Raw genomic sequence first — 14,905 nt, 5'->3', positions numbered from 1 at the left:
ACTTTTCAAACGATACATTTATTTCAATTGGGTATTTCAATACATTATAACTCGTGTTTGATATGATTGGTGGCTCTTGGTTGGATCGTTGCACTTCCAATAGGGACATACCCTAGGTGGTAATTTGGGGGTGTGACATATCATATCTGCCTTGAGATTTGGCATGAAGCCCATGGGAGAACCTTCCACTCTCGGTTTTGATCTTTCCCCCACGCCGATCGGATTCCTCTGTCATACGGTATGATTCCTTTTTCTTATTGGCAACGTGACTGGCTATTATTGACTTTTCCTGTCGTACATAAACCTTGGCTATCTACATAATCTCCTCAATCATGTCTAGAACACCGTTCCTGTCATGTAGCTTTCTAAGAAGCTCATCATCATTCACCCCTTGTAAGAATGCACCGCAGGCTAAGTCCTGGGTTAGACCGGGAATGGCGATACTTTCCTTGTTGAACCTTGTCAAGAAATTCTCTACCGTCTCGTTGTCTTGCCGATGGATATGTAAGACCTCTGTTCTATCTTTGGTGTGCCTCCGCTGTTGGCTAAATTTTTATGAGAACTTCGTCACCAATTCTTCAAAACTATCAATTCCTCCAACCGGAAGGCTATTCCACCATACCCGCGCTGACCCTACTAAGGTTTGTACGAACATTTTGCACCATAGGGGCATAGGAAATAGGGCGACTTCCCCTGCACTTCTAAATAAATTAATATGATCGCCTGGATCGCTAGTCCCATCATACTTTCCCACCGTAGGTGGCATCTTTGGTTTTTCCTTGATGGGGGCCTCAGCTATGCGTAGGCATCGGCCAACTTGTCCACCAATTCGCCATTATCTTTGTAAATGCCCAACCTCTTCATCTCAGCCACCAGGTAGCAATACCTTTCAATTATCTGCTTCAAAGATTCACCCTTTAAACAAGTGAAGATATCGAATTCCTTTTTCAACAGGGCCTTTTTACTTTTCTGCATCGACTTACTTCCTTGATATTTAACCCTTGGCGCGTTCCAGATTGACTAAGTTGTTCCCTGGTGTTGTAATAGTGTGAAGATATCATCTTTGATAGCTTGTTGGAAAAGGTTCAGCATCTTTTTCTCCCTCACGAAATTGTCTTTTTCGATCGGAGTAAATTAAATTATAGTTTTCTTTTGACTATTTTCCGCAATGGGATCCACATACTCCTCTTCGATTGCGTACCAAAAGTCCAAATTTGCTTGAACCCAATTCGAAAACCTTTCATGCCAACCCTTGAACTCATCCATATTCATCAACTTTGGTTGTTTGGTCATCGTACCAAGTTCATTATCCAAATTTAAGTTTTGAACCACCATAGTAGGAGCTGACGCGAATGCGTTGTAGAATCCGTTCTCCATTTTGTCGAAAATTTGAAATTCGTGCGGATGTCAAAAATTGGTGCGGGAGAAGATTAGTTCGTACGAACCTGAAACACAAACAATCAAAAATTTTAAGTTCGTGTGAAGGTAAGCTCTTGGACGGAAGTGATTCTTTCGTGCGAAGGTAATTTTTCAAGCATATGAAATTTCTCTTCCGTGCGGACGTATTACGTTTGTACAGAAAAAGTAATAAATAAGCAAAATTTTCATTTTTATCTATTTTCAATAGTCAAGATGGTCATAGAATTCATTTTGAACCTAAAAAGCAACTAATCACAAGGAAAGAAAACACAAAAGACAAAGAAAAGCGGTTTTTAGGCCTATCGTCCACTTCGGTGACTCCAACCCAGAAACATGAACTTCCGGAGTCCCTGTCTAATAGTTACCCCTCTCTTACTGACTAAGACTAAGGTGGTTTCAACCAAAGCTAACAAGCAGTTTCAAAGTTTCTCATTTTTTGGCAATTTTGATATGATTCTGATCAAATTTTAAGTTGATTTTCCGGAGTGTTTGTTAAAAGCGTGTTTTATGTGATCATTCACAAATTCAGTCCATTTTAACCATTAAATCTATGAGAAATGATGAAAAGGAAGAAAAATGAGTAGAATAGAAGTCTTCAAAGTCTTGAATCTTGTGTATAGTCTCTGATATTGGCCTCCAAGCTCTGATACTACTTGTGAGGACCGTTTGTCGACGTTTTGCTTAGGCCAAATCTATGTACCCTAGTTTTAATGCGCGAAATTCATTAGATTAGGTGACAAATACAAGATTTAATGTTTACATTGTTTCATTAATGACTTGAACGTTTACAGATCCAGAAAATAGTTGGACAGAGCTTCGCCGTCCAGAACGCAAAACTCGTACAGAGCTCTCAATCAACACACCTATATATAGGCAACATAGTTTTGTGCAGATGAGGCTTCACCCATACGAATGAGGACCCCTCATTCGTACGAACTAGAATGTTTACATTCATACGGACTGACTGATCTACATCTGTGCGAAAGTAGTTATACATGACAACACTGAATAATCTAACATTCAATCCTATTACAATCATGACTCGACTCGATGACGTAGGCAACAAACATTATGTATCAACAAGATTCTTGAAAAGATTGGTAGAGTGACTTATCGACTCGACTTTCCACAAGAACTTATCAACGTTCATCCAACTTTTCACGTCTCGAATCTCAAGTAGTGCCTAGCTGACGAAGGACTTCAAGTTCCACTTGACAACATATGTATCGACAAGAGTATGCACTTTATCGATAAGCATGTTGAAATCATGGATCGTTAGTCGTACTCCTATTGTCAAGGTACGTTGGGAAGGAAAGCGTGGTGCCAAATTTACTTGGGAACATGAAGACGAAAGGAAGACCAAGTACCTGCATTTTTTCCAAGAGTCTTCCTCCTAAAAAAAGTTCAGGACGATATTTCCTAAAGTAAGGGAAACTGGAACGTTCCATATTTTTCATTTTTTTTCCATTTTATTGTAATTCGTATTTTCTCTTCAAACCTTTGTAATTCGAGACTTAATCACAATGGAAATCGTACTTTTTATTATTTTTGTCTAATCATACTTTCAAAATATGTAAACATTCACAAATACACATTTTTATCCAAAACTGGGCCATACATCGAGTTTATATTTTCTTCGGAATGTTATTCATACCTTTGAGGAGATATCCATAAATTTTGAGGAGATATCCACAGGTCTTGTGTATACATGTTTATGATATGATATTGTTAAAAATTACCCATTGGAATGCCTATTGCCCAAAATCAAATCTTAAACCTATAATTGAAAAACCAACTTGAAATACAAAAATATTCACCTACACATCTAACAATTATATAACTTTAATAATTTATAGTTAACAAATTCAACATACTAATCTCACACTTGTCCCACACCTATGAAAATTTATAAAACTAGTCACATAACCAAATATCCATCTCAATACATGTCGCGATCATTGCAGGTATTTCCGGTGAGTTTAGGTTTTCTGTCATTCCTAGTCTAAAATTGGGTTTAGATGATGAGAATCCTAGTGAGTTCTTGGAGACTTAGGATAAGGGCTAGGAACTTTTAGAAGGCGTATAAATTTGTCTTAGTTTTGTCTTGATGTCTTGGCTTGTCGTACTCTTTTGTTTGCCCATCTTTTGTAGTGTCGGTACTAGTTACTTTCTAGGTGTTTCGTGATCCTTTCTCCATTTTTCCTTATATTTACTTACTGGCAGTGTTGTAGAAATTGGCATAGGGGGCCGATTAATCGGCGCCTAGGTGGTAATCGGAGGTCCACCGCCCCGATTTTGCCAAATCGATCAACTTAAGAGCTAAAAGTCAAATCGGTCTAAAATCGGCTGAAATCGGACTAGTCGGACAAAAAAAGTCAAATTGCATCATAATAGGTCAAAACCAGACCAAATCTATCAGGTGGAATGAGTTCTTACCTCGATTCAAACCAAAATCGGACCTGCATCTGTATCAGTTGTTCAAAATCGAACTTCATTGAAGAAAAATTTGCTTAGATGACGTGAATTTGGAGATAGGGTTTGTGATTTTGTTGTTGTATCTGATGAAAGATGAAGAGATGGAAACAGTTGACGTTATGATGAACGCAGTTAGAGATTAGGTTTTATAAAGTTTGGTTTTTTAACATTTAACACCCCTCTATCTTTCACTAATTTACATATGGTTCCCAAACTTGTAAATTAATATATTTAATGTATAAAATTAACGCTATATTTATATAAATTTGTAGAATTATATATAAAAAGTACAATCCAATTTATCTCAATTAATATCCAGGCAGTACCTCACCACCTGACTAGCGCCTAGCGATTCTTACACCACTGCTTATTGATATTTGTAAATTTTATATAGTATTACAAAAACACACACACAAGAAAACATAGGTTCTTGAGTCATGGGTCTTGTAAGAAGAAAACGAGTAAACTCACTATCTTCTAGGATAGAACTAAGGTTTACCTTCATCTCACCCTCACCAAACTCTACTTTATAACTAGGATTTTACTAGATACATTTGTTTGTTTGTAAGAAGCAATCCATTGGGTTTTTGTAAGTTAAAGAACTACGTTTCCTCATATTTTTTCTTGGAAATAAGAGAACAATAAGACAAGTGACAATTGACACAAGCATTGATACTTCCAACAACAAAAATTGCCACCAAATTGTGAAACATTCTAACCATTAGACAAATTAAACCTAAACCACTTTATGTACAATAACATTCATTCTGCTATTTTGAGGTTGGTTAATCAGTTAATAAAAAAATTAACCTTCACTGTATATTCTTCCTTGTCAGCTTCCGCTAGCCTTGTGAGTGTCCACACAAAGTAACTACGCATCTCTGGCAATACACGCTTGATCAGGCGACTGTACCTGGAAATTTGATGATCACAAGAACCGGAGTTTTTAAAATTTCTATGACTTGGAAAAAATGGTAATTTCTTAAAAAGACGTAAACGGTAAACCGGTAAACTTACCATGATTTTGCATGTAATTTGTCAAAGTTCTTGAGAATGAATATAATGCAAGCATTCTTTAGTGACATGGCATTGAAGGCCTCTGATAAGTCATACATAAGTGATACATTGTCCACTAGTATATCCTAAAGCAAGAATGGAGCATCTTCATTACATGCAAAGTTAGGCTTACGAGATTTTTGGATGTGCGTTTTGAAACTGATTATTTGATAATAGTGTTTAAATATGCTTATGGTGATTGAAATGTAACAATTAGATAACATGTTTTCAGTAATAGATAGAATGACAAAAATCACATTTTTGTGAAACAAAATAATTGATCTCGACTCACCTGTGCAATTTTGTACTCACAAAGACGCTTTAGCCCCTCGAGAAGATATTGATCTGCAGCTGTAAGAAGATCCAGAGCATTTTCCATATTCACGTCTATAGACCCGGTGTATATATATCTGTAGTTAAATACCATATTAGTATTAGATATATACATGAGTATACATATATATATATATATATATATATTTATAATATATATAGTTAATAAGCTAGATTATGTGACATATTATTATTATTTGTATTATTCTCTTAACCTAGTTAGTAGGCACTTACAGCAAGCATAAACATATATATATATGTATATATATATATATATATATATATATATAGTGAAAGTGTAAATACAATATTTCTTAACGTGCGATGGTACGATATGAAATTACGCATGTTATAAAACTCAAAACCCTAATCAAACATGATCAAAAAAACATAATCACACATGAAGAAAAACCATAATCACGCATGGTTATGATTTTTGTTCATGCGTTATTTATGGTTTTACTCATGCTTGATTATGGTTTTGTTCATGCGTGATTAGGGTTTTGAGTTTTATAACATGCGTAATTTCATATCGTACCATCGCACGTTAAGGAATATTGTACGCTAATCTTCCCTTATATATATATACATGTATTTTGTGTAAACCATCTTTATCAATTCAATCATGAACATTATTCATTCAATCTGCAAATTCCATTTTGTTTATGATATCATATTCCAATATAGTGGCTTCAGAGCCAAGTTGATTAAATCATTCAATCAAGATTTAACAAATTCAATATCCAGAAACCCTAATATTCAACAAAGAAGACAATGAATTCAAGCAGAGAATTACTATCACTGGCACATTCAAATAAAAGTATTACTGGAATCACAAGATCTATTGAGTTTCGTTGAACATGGATATAAAGAATTGGCCATAAATCCTTCACAGAGTGCAATATCAGACTTTCGTGATGTGGTAAAAAGGATAGATGGGCCTTATATATTATCTTTCAAGTTGTAACGGAAATAGTGTTCGAACACATTGCCACTATTAAATCATCAAAAGATGCATGGGAGATTCTACACAAGGCATACAGGGGTGAAAATCGGGTGAAAACGGTAAAACTTCAAACACTAAGATGTGAATTCAATGCTCTTAATATGAAAGAAGGGGAAACTTTAAAAGATTACTTTAATAGAAGAAAGTTAATTGTTAATCAATTAAGACTGAATGAAGAAAAGGTTAAGAAACAAAGAATAGTAGAAAAAATACTGAGAAGTCTCACAAGGAAGTTCGAATCTGTGGTGCTTGTTGTAGAAGAAGCGAAAGATCTGGATACACTATCCACCGAAGAGTTAGTGGGGATTCTACAATCCCATGAATTAAGGTTGAGACAATATGAAGATGTTCCAATGGAACATTCCTTTCAAGTTCAGAGTACGAACTATGAAAGATTCAGACAAGGATGAAGCGATACAGGAGGAAAAGGACGCGGTAGAGGAAGATACATTGGTCCCATAAGATGTTATAACTATCGGAAACTAGGTCAGACGGCTAGATTCTGTCAATAGAAAGATGAAAATGAATGACGAGAAAGTGTATTATTACACAAAGATGACGACAATGAAGAGCAAGAGGATACCATGATCGTGATATTCAACATGGAAGAGACAATTAAAAATGATTGTTGGTATTTAGATAGTGGATGTAGCAATCATATGACAGGGGAAAAGAGTCTATTCATCATACTTCATGAATCCAAGAAAAGAGAAGTGAGAACCGATGATGACAAGAAATTAGAAGTATTAGGATGTTGAGATGTCACTATAATCTAAAAGGGTAAACTAAGAAGGTACTAAAATGTGTTCTATGTGGAAAGACTGGAGTATAATGTTAAACATGGGTCAACTCATACAAAAAGGATACGAAGTGAAGTTCCAAAATGGACAGTGCACAATCAAGGATGCTTCGAATAAGGTTATGTGTACCATTAAGATAACCAACAACAAAATGTTCCCTCTGAACCCGAACAACGACTTAACCTTGTCTCTAAGCATGACTACAAAGGATACCTCAATCCTATGGCATAAACGCTTTGGACACATCAACTTTGATACATTAATCGACATGGGAAACAAAGAGTTAGTAACTGATCTACCCAAAATCACAAAAGGAGAAAGTGCGACTGAATGATGTGTATCTAGAAAACATGCAAAAAAAACGTTATCAAAGAAAGCCTCATGGCATGCCGATAGGCCTCTGCAACTTGTTCATTCACACATTTGTGGTCTAATGAAAACATCATCTATTGGAGGTTACAGTTATTTCATTACACATTTATAGACGATTATTCTAAGAAAACCTAGGTATACTTCTTAAAGATTATGTCCGAAGCCCTGAGTTATTTCAATAATTCAAGATTATGGTAGAAAATCAATAATATCACAAGATAAAAACCTTAAGAACCGACTATGGTGGAGAATATTGTAGCAATACATTTCAAGAGTATTTTGAATCAAACGAAATACACCACAAGCTACAATCCTCAACAAAATGGAGTAGCCGAGAGGAAAAATAGAACTCTAATGGAACTGAGTAGAAGCATGATGAATATAAAAGACATGCCAAACCATTATTGGGCCGAAGTTGTCTCTTGTGCTACATACCTATTAAATCGTGCAGTGACTAAAACAAGACCTAACATAACTCCCCGTGAAGTATGAAATGGAAGAAATCACAATGTAGAATATCTAAAAGTGTTTAGGAGTCTAGATTATGTACACATCCCCAACCAGCACCGAAGCAAGTTAGACAATAAAATAGAAAAGGCAATCTTTTTCTGCTATAGTAAAAATAGCAGGGGCTATAAATTAGATAATCCCTTAACCAGGAAATTGTTGTAAGCAAAGACGTCATATTTGACAAAAGCAAGGGGCGAATTAGAGACGTCATATTTAACAAAAGCAAGGGGCGGATTACGAAAGATGAATGCTCCACAATTTCGTTCCTTTTACTTGAAGTTGTTGATCAAAGTCATCCTAAAGTGGCAACAAGTGAGCCAAGCCTATCTGTCATATCCACAATTTCGTTCCTTTTACTTGAAGTTGTTGATCAAAGTCATCCTAAAGTGGCAACAAGTGAGCCGAGCCTATCTGTCATACCTCCTCAAAATGATGACGCTATAAATGATGAAGAAACGGATGTCAGTGCTATGGAATCTAATACCAATTCTCAACACAATTATGATGAAGAAACCTCATCTACATCATCCGAAAATAAAGTCCTCAATACAAGAATCATTAACAGCATATACAGAAACACTTGGATACTCACTGATGAAGAAGTGTCAGAAAAGTACAAAGATCATCAAACCAATTCATTGGAAGCAGATAATTTTGTGGTATATGCCAACACTAATCCGGCCACATATGAGGAGGCCAGCAAGGATTTAAAATGGAAGGAAGCTATGAACAAGGAAATGGAGTCCATACTAAAGAACCAAACCTGGGAATTAGTAGATCCTCCAAAAGGTCAAAAGCCAGGAGTGAAGTGGATCTACAAACCAATATATGATGAAAACAGGAATGTCAATAAATACAAGGCGAAACTAGTGGTAAAACGGTACAAATAGAAGTATGGGGTTGAATATCATGATGTCTTTGCTTTGGTGATTAGATTCGAAATGGTCCGATTGGTGTTAGTACTGGCTACATAATGTAGTTGGCATTTACACCAAATGGACGTAAGAACAGCTTTCTTAAATGGAAATCTGAAAGAACAAGTTTATGTCAAACAACTTGAAGGTTACATAAAGAAAGGAGAAGAAGGAAATGTATGTCATCTCAAATGAGCATTGTATGGACTCAAACAAGCCCTAAGGGCTTGGTATAGTCGGATTGATAGTAATTTCATACAACATGGATTTAAGAAATGGACATATGATCATGCATTATTCATCAAGGACTATAAAGGTGGAAAATAGTAATACTTTTGTATGTGGATGACTTAATCATAGCTAGCAAGTCTATGGATATGATCACTAAATTCAGGGATACAATGAAAAAGGAATTTGATATGAATGATATGGGAAGGTTACATTATTTTCTGGGGATGGAAGTATTATATGAAAACGGGAATATAATTCTATCACAATGGAAGTAAATGAAGAACTTGCTCGAGAAACTCAGAATGACTCATTGCAACATGGTTTCTACACCCATGGAGTATAGCTTAAAGTTATCTAAAGAAGAGTTCGAAGAAAACGTTGATGAGAATCTATACAAAAGCTTAGTTGGAAGTCTCATGTATCTAACAAACACTAGACCTGATATTATGTTTGCAGTAAGAAAAATAAGCAGGTTCATGGAACATCCCAAAAGAAGTCACTAGGAAAACATATACTATAATACATCAAAGGAACTTCGGAACAAGGTATAACATATTCCAAAAGTAGCAATGGTATATCGGTAGGATTTAGTGATAGTGATTATGCTGGAAATGTCAACGATAGCAAGAGTACATCAAGATACATATTTCACTTAGGCTCTGGTACAAACTCATGGCATTCTAAGAAACAAAAGGTAGTGGCATTCTCATCAACGAAAGCAGAATATATCGCTCTATCATTAACGGGTGTCAAGCTCTATGGATAAAAGGGATTATGGATGAATTACAAGGCAGGAAAGCATATCTAATAACCATGAGTATATATCAACTGAAAACTCAACTTCTTAGGAGTTTAATCCAGCTTACAGAAGGGTATTAGATATATACATGAGTATATATCTAATATAGTTAATAAGCTAGATTATGCAACATATCTATTATTATTATTATTATTATTATTACTATTATTATTATTATTATTATTATTATTATTATTATTATTATTATTATTATTATTATTATTATTATTTGTATGATTCGAGTTATTAGGCGGTTACGGCAAACATAAACATACACACACACATATATATAAGAGTGAACACTTGTGTATTTGTGAACTGAGTGAACAAATCATGGCCATTGATTTACACACGTGTATGGCCAGGATTAGTTCGCTCGGTTCGCAAATACACTAGTGTTCACTTTTGAACCTAATCCTATATACACACACATGTATTCTGTGTAAACAATCTTTATCAATTCAATAAAGAACATTATTCATTCAATCTGCAAATTCCATTATGTTTACGATATCGTATTCCAATAATTGGTTGTATGAGTTTTCCTGAGGAGTGAAAACAAGTCAACGCACTTGAGATTGGCTTGCTAAAACGAGCCGCTCTTAAATGAGCCAAAGTTCAAGGCTAAATAAAACATGTTTTAATAAATTAATGAGTCCAAACTTGCTAGACACATGAGCCAAAATAAGTGTATCATTTAAATAAATATAATATTTTTATTAATATAATGTATATAAACATAATAAAATAACAAGATAATATATATTATGTATATTATAGGGTATGTCATATTTATAAAGTTATAACTATAAACACACACATATAACAATTATATAGTTATAGGGAAAAACATATAATTAATAATAAATAAACCAAACTTGAGCTTGAAAACTTTTTCACGAGCTTATCTCGAGCTTTGGACATAGAAGTCGAACTCAACTCAGCTCTTAAAAACATAGGAAAATTATAGATGTCATACCTCATCATCAACTCAAAGACATCCCATCTAATATTTGGAATCTCAATGTCTTTAGCATCCTTCTCCTGCAAATCACACCTTCAAAGAGTAAAAGAAAAACACAATTTCCAAAAATCCAGTTGGTCGGGGACAAGAAGAAATATAGAACAGTGTTAAAAACATTTGGGCTTATTCAGCTGACTCATATTATTCATTCATTTGGTTTATGTTTATATTTGGGTTGGACTCCTCTCTCTTATGGCTATTTGGGCTGATATGTTTGTTAGTGGTTGTTGGGTTGTTGTAACAGGTCTGATAGCTTAAAATGTCTCAAGGGGGCTTTATGTAACTTATGGGGACTGCGATTGCCTTTGTGTGGAGTTCTGGGCTAAAGTGAAACTTGTGAAGTTTCACATTATATATTGCTTCATATCCTTCTTTTTCAGTAGTTAGTTTTAGTTGTAACTTTCTCTCTCCTGTAATCATCTCTGCTAGGGTTTCGAGTTCAGATATCTGGTTGAATATCTCTCATCTGTATCTGAGAGATTATTCAGTTGTTTTGGTTGTACTTTTGTGTAGATGATCATCAGTGGATGATCATCTTTGTACAGTTTGTATCTTGTATTGTTTGATCTTACTATTGTAAGATCTTCTGGGTATTTGAGGGGCAAATCTATTGGGTTGGATAAATAAGATTTTGTCACTGTTTTTGTCGCTATTTCTTGTGTTGTATTGTGTTGTGGTTGTTTTATAAAATTTTACATGGTATCAGAGCTTATGCTCTTGATCCAATCTTGGTTCCACTGTTGATCTGATTATTTTGTTGTTTTTTGTTGTTACGTCTGCTTCAAGTTTGCAGATCTGTAGTCGGATTGTTGATAGATCTGTTAGATCTAGCTTGTGCTATTAAAACCTTTGCTAAGGTTTTTGATTGTGGTGAAGATCTCCTCTCTTCTGGTGGCTCTTACATGCTGTGTTGGTCTCTAAATCCTTGAAGATTTAGGGCAAACTGACCAGTAGTGTGGTTCTTATTGTTGCTTTATTGGATCTGCAAGTTCTTGTGAACTTCAGATCTAATAATTTTTGGAGTTGCTTGCACCCACTTTGAGGCTGTTCTATCTCTCCTCTTTTTTACTTTCTGTTGATTGGATTAGTTGAAGTCGGGGTAGTGAGGACCGGCACCTTTATTTGATTATATCTGTTGGATCTTTTTAGTGTTTGGCTCCTGTATTAAGACCTATCCAGGCACTATAAGTGACGAACCTGGAATCTGGACACTGATACAGCTTCGCCTTAGGGTTTTTTGTATCTTGTTTCGCCTGTGTATTTTTGTGATATTATTGTGTTCTATTTATTGTTTGTGTTTGTTCTTTTTTATTCTTAATCATGACTGGTAAAGATGATAATGCTGGGTCTTCTCAGACCTTGATTAGTAAGTTGGATATAGGTGATCCTTTGTTTTTACATCCTAGTGATTTAAGTTCTTTAACTATTGTTGGAATAAAGTTAAAAGGAACTGAAAATTATAGGGTTTGGTCTAGTGCTATGAAATTAGCTTTAGAAGCTAAAAATAAATTTGGTTTTATTGCTGGTAAATGTAAGAAAAACACTGATGATGAAGTTTTGAGTAGTCAGTGGGACAGATGTAATTCTGTTGTTTTAAGTTGGTTGTTAAATTCTGATTCAGAAGAGTTGTATTTAGGGCAAGTTTTTTCAAAGTTAGCTTCTGATGTCTGGACAGATTTGAAAGAAACTTATGATAAAGTTGATGGCTCTATAGTGTATGATTTGTATAAAAAAATTAACTGCATTACTCAAAATGGCAGTTCAGTTTCTGAATATTATCACAAACTAAACACAATGTGGAAGCAGTTTGATGTTGTACTTCAACTGCCTTCATGTTCATGTCAAGCAGCTAAAGACTATAATGATTTTTCTACTTTAATCAAACTTATGCAATTTCTAATGGGTTTAGATGATGTCTATCAACCTGTTAGAACTAATTTGTTAACAAGAGAGCCGTTACCTTCAGTCAAAGTTGCTTTTTCAATAGTGTCCAGAGAAGAATCACATAGAAACACAAGTGTTGGGTCTAAAGGTCAGAATGTTTCTTTTGCTTCTAAAACAAATCAGTCTTTTGAACAGAAAAAGAAAGAGTATAGAGGTCCTAACCCTAACTTTAAATGTACTCATTGTAATAAAATTGGTCATACTGTTGATAGGTGTTTTGAGTTAGTTGGGTATCCTTCAGGTTTTAAAAGAAACCTGGAGGTCAAGGTGGAAAAAAATTTTCGAATACTAGATCAAATGTGTCTTCTGTTCCATCTGTGTCTCCTTTTTCTCCAGAGCAGGTTGCAAAACTCTTGAGCCTTGTGAGTGAAAAAACAAGTACTGAATCACAGCCTTCTAATATGGGAGGTGAGTCTAGTTGTAGTTTCAATTCTTTAGGAAAATTTATGTGTTGCTCCAGTTTAATTAATTTTGGTTTTGATTGTAATTGGATATGTGATTCTGGTGCTAATCAACATATGGTCAAAACTGATAAAGATATGTTTAATTGCATTGATGTGTCTGAATATGACTTAACTGTTTCTCATCCAAATGGAACTAAGGCTAAAGTATCAAAGATTGGGAGTATAAAACTTGCTGAAAGTGTTGTTTTAAATGATGTGTTCTTTGTTCCTACTTATAGTGTTAATCTTTTGTCTGTTTATAAATTGTCTAAAGATACTCAAATTACTGTTGTTTTTAGTGAAAATACTTGTTCACTTCAGGATTCGAAATCAGGGAAAGTCCTGGTGACTGGTAAACAGGATAATGGACTATATTTTGTAAATAAAGGTGGTAATTCTGTCAATTTGTGTTTTAATAGTTTGAACAACAGTAATTTGTGGCATAGCAGGCTAGGACGTCCTGCTGATCAGATCTTGTCAATATTAAAAGATGATTTAGGTGTTGTTGATGTTACCAAACATTCATGTGAAACTTGTCATAGGGCTAAGCAAGTTAGAGTTCCTTTTCCTTTAAGTGAACATAAAACAAAAAATGTAGGTGATAGTATTCATTTGGATGTTTGGGGTCCATATAAGGTGACTAGTAGAGATGGTTTTAAATATTTCTTAACTGTGGTTGATGATTACTCTAGAGCTGTTTGGTGTTATTTGTTGAAAAGTAAAATGGAAGTGTTTGAAAATATTGAAAGTTTTTATGAATTGATACTAACTCAGTTTAAGAAAAAAATTAAAATCTTTAGAAGTGATAATGGAACTGAATTTGTAAACAATAAAATGGATATTTTTTTGTAAATCAAAAGGCATTTTACATCAAACATCATGTTCTTACACACCACAACAAAATGGTGTGGTTGAAAGAAAACATCGCCATCTTTTAAACTTGGCAAGATCACTGTTGTTCCAAAGTGGTGTCCCTCTAAACTTCTGGTTTGATTGTGTGTTAACTGCTGTTTATCTAATCAACAGGTTACCTTCATCTGTGCTATTAGGAAAAAGTCCATATGAGTTAATGTTTGGTTTTAAACCCTCTCTTACACATCTTAGGATTTTTGGTTGTTTATGCTTTAGCACTATTCTAAATAATTTAGATAAACTGTCCTTTAATGCTGAAAAGTGTGTCTTGATTGGTTATTCTAATGTTAAAAAAGGTTACAAGTTATGGAGTTTAGATAATAAAAAAGAGTTTTTTTCTAGAGATGTTAAATTTTACGAAACTGTCTTTCCTTATAAATTATATCAATTAAGTAATCTAGATAAAACTTTACCAAATAACTTGAACCATTTAAATTTTTTTGATAGTGTTGAAGCATTAACAACTTATCCTATAGTTCCCAATGATGAAGAGGGGAGTCATGAGTCTCATGAGGTTACTGGTGATGATCAGCAACCAATCCCCTCTACATCTGCCATTCCAAGTAATGTTGAACCTCAACATTCCACACTTGGAGATGAAAGTAGTAGTAGTGAAGGGTCTGGTAGGGCAGAGGACACTAGTACCTCAAATGATGAGAATGACCCA

The 14,905-nt window shown here is 34.6% G+C and overlaps 1 protein-coding gene across 1 annotated transcript; it reads right to left on the bottom strand.

Moving 5' to 3' along the window:
• Nucleotides 1-1,430: 1,430 nt before the first annotated feature.
• Nucleotides 1,431-5,377, bottom strand: LOC110890203 (ARM REPEAT PROTEIN INTERACTING WITH ABF2). The gene is made up of 4 exons (XM_022137787.2): nucleotides 5,243-5,377; nucleotides 4,912-5,036; nucleotides 4,705-4,807; nucleotides 1,431-1,445 (listed from the first exon to the last, which is right to left on the bottom strand). The coding sequence occupies exons 1-4, from the start codon at nucleotides 5,375-5,377 to the stop codon at nucleotides 1,431-1,433; spliced, it is 378 nt and encodes a 125-aa protein (XP_021993479.2).
• Between the last annotated feature and the right edge of the window lie 9,528 nt (nucleotides 5,378-14,905).

The sequence above is a fragment of the Helianthus annuus genome, chromosome 11, assembly GCF_002127325.2.
Source record: "Helianthus annuus cultivar XRQ/B chromosome 11, HanXRQr2.0-SUNRISE, whole genome shotgun sequence".
Classification (NCBI taxonomy): Eukaryota; Viridiplantae; Streptophyta; class Magnoliopsida; order Asterales; family Asteraceae; genus Helianthus; species Helianthus annuus.
Note: the sequence above shows the minus strand (reverse complement) of the source record. Positions and strands in the feature narration are given on the sequence as shown.